The 21,922-nt window shown below is 45.9% G+C and overlaps 1 protein-coding gene across 1 annotated transcript in view; it reads right to left on the reverse strand.

Moving 5' to 3' along the window:
• The window catches only part of LOC310779185 (protein phosphatase 3 catalytic subunit alpha), a 102,053-nt gene that overhangs the window by 21,488 nt on the left and 58,643 nt on the right, over positions 1–21,922 (reverse strand). The window contains exons 3-8 of the mRNA XM_083639686.1: positions 20,622–20,746; positions 19,889–20,000; positions 19,251–19,396; positions 17,798–17,937; positions 11,133–11,210; positions 9,676–9,770 (exon numbers count right to left, since the gene is read on the reverse strand). Coding sequence (XP_083495812.1) covers positions 9,676–9,770; positions 11,133–11,210; positions 17,798–17,937; positions 19,251–19,396; positions 19,889–20,000; positions 20,622–20,746 — 696 coding nt within the window. The remainder of the gene's footprint in view (positions 1–9,675; positions 9,771–11,132; positions 11,211–17,797; positions 17,938–19,250; positions 19,397–19,888; positions 20,001–20,621; positions 20,747–21,922) is intronic.

The following is a 21,922-nucleotide window of genomic DNA, read 5'->3' on the forward strand; positions in this document are numbered from 1 at the left end:
TTGGTAGTCCACCCCCCAAACAAAAAACAAAACAAAAGACAAAACAAAAAACAAAAACATTATTATTATTATTTTTATTTTTTATTAAACTGCAATTGTTCTGTTCAGTGTATCCATTTAGCCTTGCTCTTTTACGTTTTTGTTTGTTTGTAGTGAATAGTGCCTCCTTGGTCATTTTGTTCCATTTCTGGTCCTTGACTCATTAGTACAAAATCATTATACAAAATCAACATCATCATAAATCCCTGCCTATAATTTATAACTTACAGTAGCTCCATCCAATTTAAAAAGAATAATAATAATAAAAAAAAAAAAACATTTCAGAAAGCATAAAGTGGCCAAAACAAAATGATAGGACAGTCCTGCTTCAGCCTGGACGTCAGTGAAGTTATCGTGGCAAGCACCGCCTAGCAATCAAGATCTGATAAGAAGCTACTGTTTACAACGGCCTGCACAAAGCCCAACAATGCAGAAGACAAATCATTTCAATACGATGTGTAAACAGTCAACATATTTTCTCCATTTCCTTCCTTGACAGACGGACTGATACACCTGCAAACACAGCGAGTCATGTACGTTTCAGCTGGAAAATTGCACACCCATTAAAATGCAGGTAGAGGCCTCTGGGGGGGAAACGGTGCTGTTCACCTGCTGCACACAGCTGGCTTTTCAAATCAATGCCCCGCTTCCCCCCTATCAGAACATTCCTTCTGCGTATTGATTAGGACCCCCGCGCTGCTGAAACGTATTGATTAGGACCCCCGCGCTGCTGAAACACGTCTGTCATTTACAAGACTGGATACGTGAATAACATCACAGAAACACACGCCTCAGCATCTGGCCTCCACCATGGCCGGCTTCTTCATTACTCAGCCGCAAAACGTCAATTTCTGCTGAGGGAGGGAGGGAGAGATGGACAGAGAGAGTGAAGCCAGAGAGGAAGCCACAATAATGATGGACAGTGAGGTCAAAAAACAAGAGAGACAAACTACATGTATGAAATGCAAAGGGTACACAAGATATACAACAGCTCGTTCTGAACGGCACTCTGTCTTCTGCTGATAACCACCATCATAGCACTCCCTATTATGCTCAAATATCACAAAATGAGCTATATATACGTATTAGGGCTGCGCAATTAATCGAAATATTATCGAAATATGGCCAAGTAAATATCCCATGCTTGTTTGGTGCAAAAATTACACACTTTTATATATTGTTTCAGTGAAAATGAAAACAAATAAAAATAGTAATAACATTCCCACTAAAATCGTGACTCATGTCGCAGCTGCAATATCTGTCAATCAGACGTTTTTATATTGTCAAATAACGATTTAAAAAACAAACGTCTGAAAAATTAGCACTTGAATAGACATCGGCGTGATAGGAACGACCTAAAATGACTGAAACCGTCTTTGGGGGGAAAACACTGCTTTGATCATGTCCCATCTGCTGCTAACAGGGAGGGGGTGGGATTTATGACCTATACTGCAGCTAGCCACCAGAGGGCAATTGAGATGTTTTGGCTTCAACTTTCGAGGAGCTGTCATGACATCCAAATGTTATACAGTCTAAGGTGTTGACAGTGTGAGATGCATAGCACCAAAATGAGAATAAAAACAAATAAACAAACAAACAAAGTTGCCATTCCATGATTTGAAACCCCCAGCCCTACCAAAAAAACAGCAATGGTATTATCTTTTCTTTCTTCTTCTTCTTCTTTTATTACTTTCTTCTGCATATCCAGGTTGATGGAAGAGAGGGGTCTTAAAAGAAATGAAACTATCATCACGCTACATAAAGTTACACAATTGGGAACCAAACGCCAGCCTCAGGATCCATACATGGGCCTGAGAGCCATAATCATAAATTGCTTATAGACTACAGCAGAGATGACGTATTTTTGTAGGCTTAACCAGAAATCACCGCCATGTTGGTTCTTAAGGGGAAAAGGCTGTGGGATTTTAGAATGGGGATTTTGGTTAAATGCATGAAATAAGGTCTGTGGTTAACACAAGCTTTTAGGAACGGAGATTTGTGTTCAGCATGATAATCTTCACAAACGTTTTGTCAAAAATCGCAGCTAAAAAAAGCGCATTTACGTTTCAAAAGTCATCAAAGTGGTCCCTTGTTTGTGAAAGATTATCCTGCTGAACACAAATCTCCACTCCCATAAGCTTGTGTTAACCACAGACCTTACTTCACGCATTTAACCGAAAATCCCCATTCTAAAATCCCACAGCCTTTTCCAACATGGCGGCGATGTGCTCTGCTTCCAACTCATTCCTGCGGTGCTCTATTCAACTTATTGTATAAGGCAGAAACTCATCGGATGAGAATGACAACCGGAAGTGGCGCTCAATCAAAGCCGAGCATTTCCCAGTTCGTTTATAGCACGCCCCTCGTCATAATCACATGCCGCGCTCTGTGGACTACTGACATAGAAGACCGCCTCCCGGATCCTGACCTCGACCTCTTGCGGGGCAACCTCACCCGCCCATGATTGAGGCGTCGGTGTGAATTTGGGCACCGAGGGAAAACACAAGAGCCGCCAAACATAAATATAGCCCACACGGCATATAGAATGCCCCAGCCTCTCCCACACACGCGGGACAGCCTGCATGGCCCACATCTCAGGGGACTGGGGGGGGAAAGCGGACACCCCTGGCTGGGTCATCATGGTGGACTTTCCTGCCCGGGCGTCTCTCCGGTGTTCAGAATAGCAAGTCATCAAACCTGGCATGCCAAGCAGCCGGCTAGCAGCTATAAACCCTGTCGCAACATCGATGGAGACAAACACATCCTGCTGGCCTGAGGTTTGCCTGGTGTGTTGTGTGTGTTTGTGTGTGTGGGGGGGGGGGGGGGGGGTGGGGGGGTTTTAACTTGTGTCAAAATTGGGGACACACAACCAGGTGATTGTGGGACGGCTGTGCAATTGGGGACAAACGCCGTGTCCCCAGTGTGGTAAAAAGCTGATTTTGGAGTCAGTGGTTAGCATTAGGTAAGTAGTCGTTATGGTTTCATATGTTCATTGTAAAGCACTTTGTAACGCTGGTTTTTATAAGTGCTAACTGCTATACGAATAAACATTGTTGTTGTTGTCGTTAGGGTAAGTCCCTAGGGAATGCAATGAATGTCAATACCCAATTACCCAAAAGGTGACTTAAGTAAGTACTGTGTGTGTGTGTGTGTGTGTGTGTGTGTGTGTGTGTGTGTGTGTGTGTGTGTGTGTGCGTGTGCTGTGCACGCGTTGTGTTGTCCCTGTGAGTGTGTGTGGGAGGGCATGGCGCTGCATATACTGTACAGTGCAGTAACTATCTACACAATCAAAGTGGTCCCTTGAGCACTGCCAAGCATTGTATGCCACTGCTGCCTCCTCGGTGCCGCCAGGCTACACAAATGAACACACATCCTCCAACAGCAACAGAAAACTCTCCCGCAAAGAAACATCGATATACTGTATAATTAATGTGGCACTATTATCAATATCAGCAAAATATGAGCCGCTACCCGAGTCCAATAAAGGCATTGCATTAGTCCCTAACAAACTCCCCTCAGACAGGGGTGTGTGTGTGTGTGTGTGTGTGCGTCGGCGCGCATGAAAAGCGAGCGCACGCGTGGGCAGCCGTTGCATAAACATCACATATTGCATAAACATGGTGGAGGCAGTTGATTGAACGCAGCCCAGAGGGGGGGGAGGAGCCCAGAGGGGGGAAGGCAGAGAGGGGCGAGAAGGTCAGCTCCCCGCCGACGCTACTTCATATCTGATTCCCTTTAAAGGAGCAGACGACCTCCAAACACACGCGTTGTTTATGACACAGATAGGCGTGACCTGTGACCTCTATATCAGAACACACACAGACACACGCACATACAAATGGCATGCAAAGTTGCCTCAGTGACCGCTGAACTTAAACCGGCGCAGGATGACCACTAGATGTCTCTGCCGCTCCGACGGTGGCGACGGGGAGCCCGCTGCCACGGCAACACAGTGGAACCACTTCACAGCAACCGCTTTGAGGTGGTAAAGCAGGTGTAACCAATAACATTAATGAGGGCCCTGGCACTTTAACCACCTACATGGAATGGAACCCTCATGAATGGTATTGTTACACCTGCTTTACTTCCTGCTTCACCACCTGAAAGCGGGTTGCTGTGAAAAGGGTCCAGTCAGAGGCGTGGCCCCGCTCATTCACTATTCATGAGGGAGTGCCTCGCGCCGGTTTCCCCCCGGTAAGGCAGAGGACATCAGGACATCAGGGGGAGATTCCCCCCCCGTACTGCTGACGGTCTGTCTCGCTCCAAAGACTCTGGTTATCACGTTCCACCGGCTTAGTATTCCACTGCCAGATGTTTTTTTTACCTCCCCAGCTGTTACATTTAGCACTGCCCGTCCATTCGTCTGATGTGCACGGGATCTGATGCATGCGCCGCACGTATAGGTGTGCTATGTACGCCTCGTCTCTACAAGATCATATCTTTCATATCTGTCATCATAGCTGGGTCAATGGCGACAATTGAAACAGCACTCATTCATACCTAGTGGATTCCCACATGGTTGCCGTCACCGAATGAACGTAAAACTGGCTAGGTTTTCATCCAGGCGGGCGGCCTGGGTAGTGCAGAGGCAACAAAAGCACTCGCCTAGCACTGCAGAGACCGGGTTCAATTCCCGGGAGTGGCACCTCCAACTTGGTCAAACGTTCCTACATACACAATCGGCCGTTGGTCTGCGGGTGGGAAGCCGGCGGGGGTATGAGCCCCGGTGGCTGCACCAGTGCCTCCCCTGGTCGGTCTGTTCAAGGGGGGGAGGGGAACTGGGGGGGGGGGATAGCCTGATCCTCCCACACGCCTAGGTCCTGCCGGTGAAACTCCTCACTGTCAGGTGAAAAGGAAGCGGCTGGCGACTGCACATGTATCGGAGGAAGCATGTGCTAGTCTACAACTCTTTGACAGATAAAAGAAGTAGAGCGCGCACATCCACTCAACACAGCAGGGTGCAGGACTAAGAAGCAGCAATCACAAATAAAACGTAGAGTCCGCCACACTGCATAGAGATATCTCCCAGTAGATTTATTAATAATAATTTATGAATAAATCTACTGGGCGATATCTCTTAAGCAGTGTGCGGACTCTTACTCTTTGCTAGTCTACAACTCTTCCCAGATCAGCAGAGGGGGTGGGAGCAACGACCTGGGACAGCAGGGGGGGAACTGGTCAAGCACAATTGGGGAGGAAAAAGCAGAGCGAGCGAGAAAAAAATTGTTTTTCATCCTAACCTGTACCCACCCCCCCCCCCCCCCCCCCCCCCCCCCCCCCGACTGTATGCAGTATACAATGTATTTTTAAACGGGTAAGCTGAACACCGAAGGAATGCCCTGCCTGTCTGTTGTGACCAGCGTTAACAGCCAATGCGGCGGGCATCCACCGAGGGAAACTCCTTTCCCGTGACACGCAGGGACGACGTGCGGGCAAAATGAATTCCCGCTGCGCTGGCGTCATCACACTGGCCCCTGGCTTGGCTTCCATCCTGCTATGTATCCCAGCGATAAGGCCCGGAGCCGCCCCCATCATGCCACCCCATCTCTCTTCCCCCTCATACAAGCCATCTCTAGTGCCTCCCTGTCGCACACATGAGCCCAGGAAGGAAGCCAGGGTGTGGGGAGTGATCCCCCCCCTCCCAGTGTTGTCCTGAGAGTGAACCTGACCCCACAGTCCCCCTATGGCAGATCCCCCCCAGCCCCTCTGGCAACGGCACATTCCTTTTTGTTACGAGAAATTCATTTCGGTTTCCGTTCCATCAGTGCCGTCCCCGTTTCCACCTCATCATGGAACAATAACACGGCAGAGGGGAAAGACACATTCATTTTGGTTGCGTAACACTTTAACAGGTGTGAGATGGATCTGCAGCGAGCGCTCCCGTCAGCGCCTCGGGGGCGAGAGGGAAGCATGGCCGCTGTCATCATTTGCCTTTTATTCCATAACGGTGCCGCCACCATTAAGGCTTCGGTTGTTGACTCTTCGGGGCCAGTCAATAATGATGCAGAGGAAACTATTCCATTAATATGAAACCACAAGCCATCTACAAAGTGTGCAACTGCCAACTCCCCCCTCCTCCCCCCCTCCCATCTCCCTCTCCCCCTCCCTCTCCACTGCAGTCACTTCACTACATTAAAGGCAGCAACAGCAAAAAAAAAACTGCTAAATCATTGTTGCAGCCGTGTTTTTCATTGTAACCTCCATATATGCCGTTTCGTTTTGGGTTTGATCATGAGGTCATCAGCGCTGTGACGGACAGCGTCAGCTCGTCGGCCTCCATCTGAGACTGGCGCTTGGCGCAGAATGGGGATGCCAATTTTAATCAATTTGCTTAATCGTTGTCAGTCACGTAAAAAAAAGCGGGTTTTTACCCCCATCTTATTATGTATAATGTATTTCAATATTGTATCACAATGTTTACAATGAATACTGAATACTGTGGTCTTTTGTGGGTTGTAATGCTCCCACACTGGACTTTGCTTGGCTTTCTTCTTCCAATCCAATCCAATCACAACTTTATTTATAAAGCGCCTTAAAACAGCCACAGTGGCCCAAAGTGCTGTACAGAGGAGAAATAAGCAGCACAATAAAATAGATAAAAATACGTAAAATACCTAAAAAGAAAAAAACATAAGCAGCAACAATAAAACAATACAATTGATAAAAAATATCTAAACACAGAGGAAACAGCAATAAAATAAATAAAACATGTAAAAACATAAAACACAAATAACATGAATCATAAAATCAACATCCTACATGGTGTCAAATGCGGTGAAAGTTAAACTGTGCCCTTGTGGTGGCAAATCATTTCAGCAACAAAGAAATAGCGGGAATAGCGGGATAGCCTGCATTGTCGGTGATCAGTTAATATGTGTTCAAATAAATTCTTATCGCCGATTGCTCGATTAATCATTATGTGTCCTGGTCGCTGCACTAGCGCCTCCTCTGGTCGGGGGCGGAAGGGAATTGGTGGGAATAGCATGATCCTCCCACGTGCTACGACGACGAGTGCGACTGGCGGGGGGGCGAAGAGGAAAGAGCAGCCATGTGCAGCCGTCGTGAGGCCGGACCTCGCCTTCATGGAACCATCCTTCAGGTGTTGATGATGCTGACTCGGCTACAACACCGCCCCGCATACTCTTCACTTCTGGCCAAAGGAGCCGGAGCTGTTCCAAGGCTGTTGGGTGTCACCCCATATACCTCCACCCCCCCCCCCCCCCCATTCTCTCTCTCTCTCTCTCTCTCTCTCTCTCTCTCTCTCTCTCTCTCTCTGAAGGTAGGCGGCAGACTGCCCGCTCCCCTTTTTCCGGGAACGTGGAGGGGTCTCATTGGTTAATCTGGCGACTCCTAGCGCTAGATTGATGGGAGCTGCTGATGCCGCCGCCCCCTCCCCTTCCCCCCCTCCCCTTTAGATTTATGTGCTCGCTCGATTGGCCATCAATCACGGGACATGCTCACTGGGCCCCCGAGCTCCGGCTAGAAGCTAAGACCAGAGCAATTCATTACAGAACCCCACCCACATGACTGATTAGAAGAGTATCAGCACCACTGATGGCACTGTGTTGGTAAACGCTGCTTTTTCTATGCGGTTGTGTCTCACTGAACTGGGGGGGGGGGGGGGGGGGAGGGGGGGATATATCCAAAGTAATTTCTCTAGATGCAAAGGATGAGACAGAATCAGACGTAAATAACTGCAAAACCATTACTTTAGTGGGTTTTTAACAGCTTTAGAATCTCTGGCTTCTTTCTCATCCGTTATGTTTTGATCCGATTCCTAAGATAGCCAATAAATGGTGAGAGAAGAGAATTAAATGTAGCGCCACTCACTAGGTAGGAAGCATGTGTGTGCCTTCATCTCTAATAATATAAACAAACGCAGACGATGCCAGTGATCTTATTCTTTCAGATGACCACACGTGTAGCGCGAGGCATTTTATCTACCGAAAGGTCTGCCAAGACGAGCCGCGTAGACTAAATTCCGATACTTAAGCCGTTCCGCTGAGCTTCGCAGGGTACAAAGGATCACAAGGCGATGACGGGATGCCAAAACTACGAGCGCTGCGCCTCTGACACCGGTTTGTTTGTTTGTTTGGTTTGTGCTGACTGCGAGCCCTCGCAAGATTAGTTGGCAGGGAACAAATGGGGTCCTAATAATAAACACTGAACCAGACGGGCGCCCGAGCAAACTGCCTGGCTGCTTCTTGACTATCTTTATTGTGCACCACAGGAAGTGTGGCTCTGTGGCTCTGTGGGGGGAAGAGGGTAAACACATACAACCTCGTCGTCAATCAAACAAATGCACCTGAAATTAGTCTGGGGTCAAAACATAATAATAATAAAAAATAAAAATCCCTCGGTCCCTTGCGGAATTTTCTCACATGAGCCCTATCATTCGATAGCCACCTCCATGATGGTATTTCAACAGCATCCCATAGACAGCACCGGTGCCTATAGACCCTTTTCACGGGGGCCATTTTGTGTCGAAAAGGCAGAGTGAACACAGGTGCAAGCAAAACACTAATGAGGGTTTCCAAATTCCAATCATGGAAGTTTGATGGCCCCCGTGAAAAGGGTCTATTCCCTTCCCTCTTCCTTGTTATTCACATCTCCGGGCTTTCCCCTGGTTGTTCCAGCCCCCCCCCCCTCCGCCACCACCTCCACCACCACAAAACCCTCCCAACACACCCCCGCAACCTGAGGCAGATTCCGCCGCGCGCTCTCTCTGGGGGTAAAGTGCTGACTCACCGAACAAAAGGCAAGTCTATGTTGTTGCGTGGGCACCGTAGCGCAGCGCAGGGAGACGCCACAAGCCAAGTGGACCGGCGCCAGGCCGGCTCAGTCCAGACCTGGTAGCGGGCGATGACCTAACCCACGGTTAAAGTCACCGAGCTTACTGCGCCCACATTTGGTGCACTGGTATGTATCAGAATCAGAATCAGAATCAGAAAGACTTTAATGATCCCCGGGGGGAAATTGGGACAGTGCCACAGTCCCACAGTATATGGGACAGTGTGGTTAACCACTGGAATGATGAGCATTTGTTTACATTGTTTGCGTATGCTGATGGACGTGCCAGGAGCTTTCGAAAGTGGGCAAGCACCCAATCAGTTTGGATGCTTTCTGAAAGTTTCATCAAGTAAAATTTAAGACCGTTTAAGACCTCTTTAATGGCAGGTAGAATGAAATATAAGGCTATTCTCACTTGTGAAAATGAAAGAGTAAACCTACCAGACTATATCTCAGGCTGAAATTGCTTAATTGAATTATGTCCAAGATCGTTTAAAGCCTGGAGTTTAGATGATATGATTTAACACACATCAAGACTTTCTTGCAGATCCCCTGCAAGTATGCGTGGGCTCTTTGCCAGTATCAAATTATGTCGACGGAGGCATGCTAACAAACCGGGACCAATATTAGAACATAACTTTTTCAAGAATCTCACCACCGTGTCAAAGCAGTTAGAAATAGTGTGTGATCCTATATAATGTAAATGCATGCTCATCCTTTCACTGTGTGACAATTATTATATTTTATGGAAACCGTTGGGCTACTAAGTGTGATGTCACCCTATCACAACCCTGTGAAAATGACACAGGAGCACAAGACGGATCATGGCATTGTCACTCTCCTCACCTTTGTTGTTGTAGACATCTAGGTAGTTGGGTGCTGAGAAGATGGTGATTAGGGAGGGGAAGCCAGTGGTCTGACTCTTTCTGTACATGCGGTATCTGGTAAAAGAACAGCGAAGTGAGAAGCATCAGACCAAAGGATCACAGAGGTTACAGTACATCAGCCATGGATTGCTCATAGTGGTTCGGCCCCTGGGATATGATTAGGATTAAGTGTTGTTCTAGCCTGCTTTGTTTACTCTGGCTGTATTTGTCCCCAGAGTGTAACAGTTGGTGTATCAGGGGGTCGACTCGGCTCTGTGTCTCAGGAGAGCAAGTCCCTGTGATGTCCCTAAAAAAAGATGCACAGCTAGGATCAACTCAACCAATCAACCTCATCCAAACCCAACTACAGTACAGTACTGCATCTCTTTTTTCGCCCAGCAAAGGTCTCTGTGCTGTTTGTTTGTTGTTTTGGATGTCTGGAATGGAACAAAGCCAGCAAGTAGACAAAGTAAAAGAAGTAACTCAAATAAGGCACACGAGAGACATGACTTATTTGGCACACCCTGTTCAGCACCCCCCCCCCCCCTCCAAATACATAAATAAATAATTAAATAAATAAATAAATAAATAACAGAAGAGAAATGAAAATAAGTAACATTATTCTATGTGTTGTATGTGTGGTTTCAGGCAGCTTGGGGCAGCCTCCTCCTCAGAGACGAGGCAAGGTGTCCCATGTGGCCACACTGTGGGAGTGCAATGGTAAACAACTGTGTGGTGTGCCTCCCACCGCCCGCGCCCTGCTTACAGGCAAATCATCTGTCACCTCCACTTCCCCCACACCCCTCCTCTGTCACGTCCACCCACCCCCCTCTGTTTTAAGACCCAACTCTTTAAAGAGGCTTTCCAATGCCTTGGTAAAAAAAAAAAATATATATAATAATAATAATAATAATTAATAATAATAACAACAATAATAATAATAATAATAATAATAATAATAATAATAAGATAAAAATAAATCCAGAGCACACTGTAGCCTCAAAACGCTCATCAAGGGAAACCAACACAGTGAGACGTAAGATTGGTAGTGATTTTTGTATTGGTCTCACTGTTTTGTGTGTATGATGTATGCTTATCCAGCATGTATACAGCATATAGCGACATTTTCCCAGTCACTTTCCTATATTGTGGGGTACGACAGGATGACATTAAACTAGAATGCCTGACAACATCTGCTTTGAGAGCACCACATCTGGCCAACTTGCTCTTGGTAATGGATTCAATTTCATTTCTGGGATTAACGGCACTTCTTCGGAGAGTTCTAACCCGGCCTAACTTGCACTCCAGGCGGACTTGAGGGGTGAGCGAACCCCCCTCCCGAGCATTGGAAGAGGATTTCAATTAGCGGTAATATCCAGGTCTGATGTTTTGGGCTGTGTGACGGTGCGGCGTGGGGGGAGAAGAAACAACACTCACCCAGCATCCTGCGCTTCGTGGGCCCGGATGACAGATAATAAGTTATTGTGTTGTAGAAAGTCACAGACTGCAGGGTAGCTGTTGAATAAGGAGACAGACATTTGGTTTAGTCATAAATCAAGAAAAATCACAGTAAGGTGGAGCACAATAATCAATAGAAATAAGTAAATAAGTCACGAGTATATTGATTGTGCTCACAGAGACACAGTGGAGACATTCAGTTCCAGATGTGGTTGGTCTAAAAACCAATTTGTGGCTGAAAGGCATGCTGCCTTGAGAGGCTGGCTGTAAATGTTGAAATGGTTCGCATTCCAAACCGCTATATTATTAACTTGACTTCTTCTCTACTTGTACTTGATATTTCAGTTAATTTTCAAACAAAACGAGAAGAAGAAGAGGAAGAAGAAGAAGAGATTCTCCAAACTCAACATTCTTGTAAAAGATCTTCAGATGACTCATACCCTAAATAACAATACATGATATCCTTTACTTTCATACCCAGCAACCATACAGTGCCGGAAGAGGAGTAGGCATTGTCTTTTTGTTTGTTTGTTTGTTTACTGGTTTGTTTTTGTTTTCCAAATGGTGGATTTAATTTTAGAATAAAACTCGTCAAATAATGCAAGCCTCATTGGGAGGGACTGTGCATGTTTGGTACTGCTGTTTTTGATCTGTTCAGTCAGGCTGCGAGCGGCGAGGCCAACACTAAACTGCCAACAAGGGAACTACAGTCAGGTCGGAGGGGTTTCCATCCCACAGCCTGTCATTCCCTCACAGCCTGTCATTCCCTCGGCACCAGCTTCCACTGGAAACTTCCTTTGCTCTCAGTGAAACAGACGCAAGTCACGTCCCTGCCAGGGAGCATTTTTTAAGTGACATGCCTCCATGTTGAAACACTTCAGCTACGAGTGAAAGAGGGAGGGATGCACCGCTTCCAAAATTCTGGGCCAATATCGATATTTGAAATAACAATTTGGCCGAAAGCCGATACAATATGTTTTTCCCCCCAAGACAACACTGCAGTGCAGGCTAAATTCAAATTTTTTTTTTTACTCTTTCATTTCTAGATGCATCTCATTAGAATAACAGTCCCTTTATGCTTTTTACACCGAAGTGGATGGGGCTTTAGGGCAGCTCACAGCCTCGTGTGGCATAGCAGACAGTGCGGCGATCAAACGGTAATAATGTTAATTGTCATAGCGTTTGTCAGGGGGTGATTACTTCAGTCTGCGGGGGGACGCGTCATCTTGTCATACCTCTTTCTATGCTCGCTATCTCCCCTCACGTTTTTGTTCTCTGCTGTCACTCTAATCCAAGAATGTCAAAACCAAGACCTCAACGTCCAACACTCCCCAAAGACTTTGGAAGTAAATTCCAACCATCAGTGTTTCCCCCTATATGCATTTTTTATCTTTTCTTTAGAAACTAACGTTATTATTATTTTCGCGCTATGGATGGACACTTCATACCCAGGTCATTTTCACACACCTGTGAGTAAAGCATATGAACAAGAAACGTTGCGCTTACATGATAATGTCAGCACAACACTTAGGTGTAGGAAGCATGGGGGACAGGGAAGACATTGTCAGAGTACTATAGGAATATTATAGGAATACTATAGGAATATTAGGATTACTCTAGGAGTGTTATAGGAATGCTGTAGGAATATTAGAGGAATATTAGATCCCCTATTGCCAAATACAATTTTATTGACTGTATCTCTCTAGACAGGACAGGACTAGGCAGGGCGCGCTTGGCAAACAAAATCATTTTTGTATGCAATTTTCTTTTTAGCACGTGCGCTTAGTGCTACAACTCCATCCTTGGGGGAAACACTGACCATGGTTCCTTACCGGTAATCAATAACAGGCTTCGTGATGATTTGAAATAGTTATTGTTTTGTGACAGACCACCACACTCTCGTTTATTGTCAGATATGTTGTATATCTGCTTTGCTTTCTTTTTAGACCCTTTATTTGTATGTCTATGTTGGTGTACATTACGTACACATTTGTAAAGGGGAAATAATTTAAAACTACTACTGGAAAATCCATCATGGGAGTTAGGAAAGGTTAATTAGATATCTTGGTGCCTGTTAGACACAAGTGCAAATACAATCCATCTCTGCAGGCGGGACGGGGAAAAGGAAGGAGTGGGAGTTCAGAGGGAATTAAAATTTTAAATAAGCCAAAAGCGTAGAGTGTTCTTCTGGAAAAGGGTGGGGCGTCTGGGAGGGGAAGAATGGGGAATAACTATTTTACTTTTCTCTTTTAGTTTCTGCAATAGAAGTAGAGAGATGCTATTTGGACCTGTTCGGTAGGCTAAATACATTTTGGCCTAATCCGAGGAACAGATGTTAATGATGGTGATTGACAAATATGCCCCCCCCCCCCCCCCCCCCCCAAAAAAAAAAAAAGAGGAGGGGGGGGGGGGGGGAGGAGGGGGGAGACTTCACCATGTATGTACTGATACTGAATGGCACTTCCCATGCCCACTATGTAGAATTGTAAGTATTAAACTTATACATCGACTTGGCCTACAGTATTTCACTTTCACACCCAATTCCCCCCATTTTGTGTCTAAAAGGCAGAAAGCAACACAGGTGCAAGGCTGAAAGCAGAACACTAATGAGGGTTTCCAACTTCCAGCGCTCCAGTGCCGGGGCCCTAATTAAGGTTTTGCTCGCACCGGTGTTACTTCCTGCCTTTTGGACACTTAAACGGATGAATTGGGTGGGAAGTGAAATAGGCCAGTAGCCTTGGTAAACACCAATGATAAAGCATGAGGAAATGCTTCCTACACTTTACACTGTTACATCACATCAGTGATGGCAGAGGCTACAATGCTTTCAACCAATATTCAAAACATGCAATTTCATGCCTCAGCTGCGTTTGTAAAACTGTTATGAGGGGGCCTATGGCGCTGGGGAAGGGGGAGATCTCGGCCGCTGCGAGGCAGAAGAAAGGAGGAAACAGACTTTTGGGGGGGGGGGCGAGGGTTGGGGTGTAGAGAGGAATGGCTCTCTCAGTCTGGCTCAAACTGTGTGTGTGTGGGGTGGTGGGGGGGGAGTGGGGGTAGAGGAATGGTTCTCTCAGTCTGGCTCAAACTGTGTGTGTGTGGGGTGGTGGTGGTGGGGGGGGGGGGGGTGGTTAGAGGAATGGCTCTCAGTCTGGCTCAAACTGTGTCATAAATCCAGAAGGCCAGTGTGATGCCAATTAGCAGCCATCCCCTGGGCAGATAAAGCGGAGGACACTGATGAAAACAAGGCTCCAGAGGAATGTTGACCAAATGGCGGAAGGCTAAGTCGCGACGCTGGTACAGCAAAAAAACATGTGACACAGGCGGACATCAAAATCAGTAGTTTGAGATCAACAGGCTACGTGCCTAACGAGTGACAACACTGCCATCGCCGCTTTACCGGCCAACTATTCTTCCAACACAAACACTGCAATTGCGCTTCTGATGGCTCACGTAAACATGAATAAAAAAACAATGTAAAACGCCAAACCCACTACAATAACAGCAGCACAGGAAGTTCATTTATAAGCAGTGGCACTGTTCATTAGGTGACTATAGAACACCTGTTATTAAAAAATGACAACAACAACAACAACAACACACAGATCCTGTACAGGACCACGGGACCATATGTCAGATGCCACTAGCTGCTGGCAGGAAACGTACAGAATTACTGTGGGACAGATTTCTGTCCACTGGGCTGTTTTGGAATTTCAACAATATACTACATACCATATGTGTAATGTAATGAGTATTATGTATGTTAAAGCAGCTACAAGCAAGATTTTCGATTGTTATTAAACAGTCTAAATGTAATATCGATGCCTCACATCTTACCTCTAATAGTAGACGAGACCAACGCCGAGTAGTCTCGCTTGAACCCCGAGTGAATCGGCCAGTGTTGTCTTGATGATTAGTCTGTCTGCGCCCAGGGCAGATCAGGAAGTGAAATTAAACGGTTTGCGGCAGCCACTTCGGCCATAACCACAAAATAACAAAATTACTTCCAAACAAACTGTTAGAATATAACGAGAGATGTTCGCGAGAGTAGCAAGCCCCTGGATGTAGCAAGCATGGCGTTCTCCTTGTTTATGGTCTGTTGCTAGGCAGAGCGAAACAGTTGAAGGCAGGCAGCTGCCGTAAACCGTTTCGTTTCACTTCCTGGTCTATCCGGCCCGCCGTAAGACAGACACAGACTCTATAATCATCAAGAGAGCAATCTCCGATTCACACGGCTTTGGTCTCAGCTACTATTATAGGTAAGATGTGATGCATCAATATTACATTTAGACTGTTTAATAACAATCGAAAATCTTGCTCGTAGCTGCTTTAATGAGATAAATCGGATTAAAAAAAGATCAGGAACCTGACATTATAAACACTTGGTTTTCCATTCTCTCTCTCACACAAACACACACACACACACACACACACACACACACACACACACACACACACACAAGGACGTGCACTCATGCAGAGAGTTCTTCAGGGGCAGGTGATCAAAAGGAAAAAGATGGGAGGGGCATCTACACTGTCAGTCTGTGCAGGGTTGCAACGTTGGTCAGCTGGCTGGACTGAGACGTTCATGTAACAAAGGCTATTATATTCAGCCATCTTCATATGTCAGGTTTGAGGTATATTTCGTTTCAATTCCATTAAAATAACTCATTTAGATGTTTCAATGGGCTGAATATATTATGTGAATGTCTGAATATAGTCTATATTTAATCAGTCTGCTAAAGTAACAGCTAATGATGACCAATTACAGTTGGAGAATGCCACATTAACCAATGCTGAAGATCCGATTTGACTATACAGTCCTATTAATTTCACTCCTACAGCATACCTGGAGATTCCTTTCCTGTCTGAAAAGACTCTGCCAGTGAACTCGGTCTCTGTACTGAATTTCTGAACGACTTATGCTCTGACCATTCAGATTGAATTCATGAACGCACCATAGCTAAACAATCAGTTGGTTAATGGTTACTTTTAATTATCAACCCATGTTCATATAATTTACCTAACTCCATGGCTGCATACATAACGTTTCCCCCGACAACACGTAGCAAAATGTTTATTTAAATGGAAACACTGGTGCGTTGAAACACACAAGAAAACATGACGTTCAACCTGGAACCCATAGGAAAACGGTGCACACCGTGGCAAACCGTTTTCAGATTGAACACACCCCCAGTGACGAGCTCGGTAGTTGAGAAGAACTGCATTTCTCCGCCTGTATTTTGATACTATACTTTTGCTAAGTGTTTAGACCTCCTGCCTCCTGCTCTGTCAGCTCTGGGCGGTGGCTCAGAGCAGCCCACTGTCTGGGCTTGTTGCCGTCAGTGCGGACGTGTGGAAGTGCGTTTGTTGCGATTCGGCCGGCGTCCCAGTCGGGGCGGGGTTGGCCGTGTCCAAGCACCGCGATTGGCCCGTTGGTCCGACCCCGCCGCACCCAGAAAGGAAGATACCTTTCTAGTTATGGCAAGCATCGTGGACTGACTCGCCCGAATATGCCTCGTTATGACCACGGACCCCCGTGGTACAAAAAAAAAAAAAGAGAAGAAGAAATTGCGCATTTACATTACATTTCTGCCCGCTTCAGTTGCCTTGCCCCAGGCTTGCCAGGGCCAACTAAGCATTGCTCAGGCCATAATGAGCGGAGGGAGCGCTGAACGCATTTAGAGAGAGAGGACTGTGCCCTGTGGTAATGTGCCAGTTCATTACATTTTGTGACAGTGCGCGCTGCCCGCTCCCAACATTCCCTCTGTTTGTTCAGCTACTCGGTTCAATTTAAGGTAATGTGGGTTACATAAATAACCGCCGACAGTCTGAGGAGAAGTCTTTGGGACTACTAATGGAGACCATACTCTTACTACTGTGGGGCTCCTACTCACACTCAGCTGGTCATGCCAAGTCTGATGACCCAAGGAAATGAATGGAAAAGGGCTTAGAGAGAATTAATACTTGGCAGGAGAGGTTCTTGATGTATCTGGTCAGTGACAGGCTAATGGTTGTTTTTTTGGGCTGTTTTGTCTTGTCATAGTTGTTTATCATTCATATTTTGTCTACTTCCATTCATATCTGCATTCATGATGAGTAGAAAATTCTGTCCGTGGTGGTCAGGAAAGTGTAGAAAATGTCCAGTGCATTGCTGGGATCAAGTTTCCCTAGATAATACAGCCAAAATCCATCAGTGATTTAATTTTCCTTATACTGAAAGTGGATGAAAGACCAAATGAAAACATTTTTCCTCAGTTCATGTTGCCAGTAACCAGCTACCCGGGCCCCTCTTTTTTATATTCCATGGTCAAATGCTTAGAAAAATAATAGTGTATTTGCTTAATTTAGAAAGTCTCTCTTGGATTGAAGATTGTGGACCGTGTGTGAGGCTAGCATTTAACAATAGCATAAATACAGCTGAATACTTGCAAAGTGACCAAAAGAAAAAATGTTTCTTTGAGATTTTAGTTCAATTTTCACATTACAGATATGGCTTTCGATATCTGTCAACGTCAGATCGCTCTCAAAATCAGGGACATAACCCACGTCGGCCTTGAAGAGGCCTGAGCGCTCACCTGTAGAAGTAGGAACAGCACACCTGTAGAAGTAGGAACAGCACACCTGTAGAAGTAGGAACAGCTCACCTGTAGAAGTAGGAACAGCCTCGCACTGTGTTGTGTGTGAAATGCTCTTGGCTCTTCTCATTCCCAAAGTCCTCCAGAGGGTCGGACCACAGCAGATCGCACATTGGTCCATAGGCTGGAGGCTCTTTGAATCTGTCTAGCTGTGGGAAGAAAGTTGAGGACTCCGTCAGTCTGTTTGACTCATTCAGAGAGAAAATGACTTGTGCATAAATTGTGCATTTATCAAAGAGGAAATTATTTCTCTTTCTGTGGCCGCTGCCGACGAGATCATAATGGAATTGGTACCCCAAGCACTTGCTCATAGAAGCGATGTTCAACTCTATTGAAGGTGAAAATGAGTCGAATGTCAATTCGTAGAGGTCAATTCGAATGTAGAGGACATTATAACCTGACTCTGCCAGATGGGGGCGGTATTGTTTTCACGTGTCTTGTTATGAAAACAATACCGCCCCCATCTGGCAGAGTCAGGTTAGAGGACATACAGTACACGTAAAGTTTAGATGCCTTGTCCAAGACGTCGCTCACCTTTCCACAGACTAGCAAGGTGTTTTGGAGAGGATGGGATATGTGATGTGGCAACCAATCATTTGGAACAATGACGTCTTAACATCAACGACTTTGCTTTGAGTCAAGGATAGCCGTTTCTCCAACAGAAGCTGGATGGATTACTGGATGTATTACTGGCATGATGGACACTCCAATAGAGACAATTCTATTACGCATGCCCCCTGATTGCAGCCACAAAATCCATTTGGAATGATTGAATTAGTGTGAAAGCGGTATCCGACTCTTCAACATGTTTTAATCAGAGTGAGGACCAGACTGTCGCTTACAAACTTACAAACAAGCTTACAAAAGTTCTGGACACTAGTAGTCATGTAGTCCTCATGTAGTGCCACCAAGGTGATTATATTCAAAGCATGGGTTACTAAAATGAATGCAGCCTTTTCCTTACCGACTTTGACTGAATATAAAAAAGACATGATGCTCTCACAAAACAGTCTGTTTTATCGTCTATTTTACAAAATAATTTACAAAAAAACACCATATTGCATTGATGAAGACTTGACACTAGCGATTGAGACCATAAACTCATTGGGAAAGTGTTTACTGAGGTTATAAATCGAGTGAGAAGTCAGGTAATTTCCCCATTCACTTCTATACAATCAGACTTCTTTTTGCAGCCATAGACTGTACCTGTATATAAACAGGTGAGTTATATAAAAATTCATCCCCCCTTTTACTCAATCTAACTGTAAGGTCGGGCATTTTAACATGGGGGTGAATGGGGAAAAGCTAGCCTTAAGTGGCCATTTCGAGGAACTGCAGCGTTTGGTACTTCCCTATCGGCCTCATTTTTCCCACAACCGGAACTGCCCCCTCTGTAAACACGCACACACACACAGCTTTTTGAAATGATAAAGGGAAAAGAGTCTCTTAATCAGAAACATACTTTCCTGATGTCGTCAAGATTTGTGATTTCTGGGGACAGTCCTCCGTGTACACACAGGAACTGCTGGTTCATAAGGGCAGCCAGGGGAAGGCAGTCGAAGGCGTCCATACATGCGTCATACACCCTCTCTGAATACTTAATTCTACCTGTCAGGGGGGGGGTGGGGGTGGGGGGTGGGGGACAGGGCAGGGAGTGAGTGAGTGAGTGCGCCGCCAAGTCAAACAACACACGCTCTCTCACACTGGGGCAGTGTGTGGCGCTGCGACAGAAAGTGCCAAAAAACATCCCAAAAGACATTTTAGAAGAAGAAGAAGAGAAAAAAACAGCGCAATTTCACAGTGCCTTTGTGTTTTTTTCTTTCCCCCCTCCCGCTCCATCCGAGTCCAAGAGAAATAGTTTTGACAAGTGTAAATATCAAGCAGGGCAAAGAATCTGACGGAATCCGTTAGCGCGCCAGAGGGCACTTTTCTCTGAGCGTTTTTGAGGTCAGCGGCAGTACCGCCCCGGGCGCATAATGAAGCGCTTTTACAAAGAACAGCTCAATTCTCCCTCCACTCGGCAAGCGAGCGTCACAGGGCCACAACTGCATGGAACACAATGTTGATGGGAAAAGTAAAAGTGGCGATGGCATTACTTACATTCCTGCTTAAATGTGAAATACTCTGTTAAATGTCTACATTCGTGGTTCCCACGCAGCAAAAACAGTGTTTTGGGGTATAGGATCTTTAACGCCCACAAGTACAGCACACACTGGAATGAGAAGAGCACAAGAGGAGATCGGGGGAGTGAGTTAGCGTGTCATCTTCCTGTTACACTGTAAAACATCAAACCTGTTAAGTCAGACTGTCAATTTCACCGAGCAGGCATGAAAACGGCATTTCCACTTAGAATGAAACATTCATGCGGGGGTGCATTGTGGGACGCGTTTCGATGCTCGCTCAGAAGAGAGGAGGAACCTCGGAAGATCTGCGAACCCCTCAGAGAAGATAAGACACAACCCTCCATTAAAATATGTTTTATTAATAAACGTATCGTGTTTCAGATGATGAGCTGGCAGGAAGTGCATATCTAAGCAGATTCCTATCTTCAGCACCAGACTAAATACCTGCATTGTGCCTCATACCGATCGACTACATACATGCACTAAAGAAATGACATTTGGAAGTTATTACAATACATTAGAGATGTCAGTGTTGAGCATATTGCCATTCCAATATCTGCAACCTGATTTGAACTACGCTCAGAGAACGCTATTAATAAACACAGCTTCACTACGGCACATGGTGTGTGTCATACTTGATTTAGCACTTGTGCGTGGGGGGGGAGGGAGGGATTGAGAAAAAAACACACAGAGACACACACAAGACTTACTTCAATACTGAAATACCCTCTGTCAACGTAGTCCCCCAGGAAAAGGTAGCGCGTGGATGCTGGCGATCCTCCTACTTCAAACAGCTTCATCAGGTCAAAGAACTGCCCATGGATGTCTCCGCAAACTGCAAGACGACATGAAGGCAACGACAAGCACATTAGCACAACGGCTATTTTTACACCTGATGAGCGGGGGATGACAGACTAACAGTATATAACACACTGCCGATTCCACTCCGTCACACGTGAACGGCTCTGACAATCGTAAATGGTAAATGGCCTGCATTTATATAGCGCTTTTATCCAAAGCGCTTTACAATCAGTAGGTACATTCACCCATTCATACACCGATGGTGGCAAGCTACCACGCAGGGTGCTGGCACACCATCAGGGTGCAATTTGGGGTTCAGTATCTTGCCCAAGGACACTTCGACATGCTGACTGGAGGAGGCGGGAATCGAACCACCGACCTCTTTCATCCAAAGCGATTAGGTGACGACCCGCTCTACCTCCTGAGCTACGGCCGCCCCCTGTATGTATGTAGCTTGCTGTAAAAGTAGATTCCATTAAGATTGAATTGGGAGGAATGGCGCGTTTTCTCCTGGAGCCTGGGAAAACCCTCTGGCAGCTTCAAATACTGATTAGGATTCACATTCATATTTCTCCAGTCCATGTTTCGTTTGTTGCTTAAAAAAGTGTGCGTGTGCGTGTGTGTGGGATTACAGTACACCATTTCCTCATTTGTAACTGAAACCCTTCTAGTGGTTCAGCACTCAGTGGATGCTTGATACATGATCATATACACAGAGGTAGAATAGAGCACGGTGGCGTTACATCATACAGAGAATGTTGATTTGTACAGTATAGGATGAGCCGTGCGTGGATCCATACCCTTCAAAACCAATGAAAGAATGTGAATATGGTGGGCAAGTCATGTTCTTTATCAGCCTTGTATTTCTGTGTATTTTTGTGGCAGCATTCACATTGACTTGCTGCAGTGTTTCCCTCACGAGACTTTACTTGGGTGGGCCGCCCAGGTATATTAACGGGCGCCGAATTTTATTTGGCGACCCATTCTAGCATCCCTCCCCCCAACCCCCCCATCTGTCCGAGAGAACGACGCCATCCGCGATCGATTGGACAATCTCCCCTCGCTCTATCCCTCGCGTAACCTGTTCCTTCTGCTATGGCGAGACGGGCCTAGTGTCATGTTATGAATGCCATCACTCCTCTGCATTAGTCCTGCCGGCTGCCGCATAAAGGTATTCTGCTGTTGAGTCAGTGGCCGTGTCTACAAACCT

This window comes from Poromitra crassiceps (assembly GCF_964638095.1).
Source record: "Poromitra crassiceps genome assembly, chromosome: 7".
NCBI lineage: Eukaryota > Metazoa > Chordata > Actinopteri > Beryciformes > Melamphaidae > Poromitra > Poromitra crassiceps.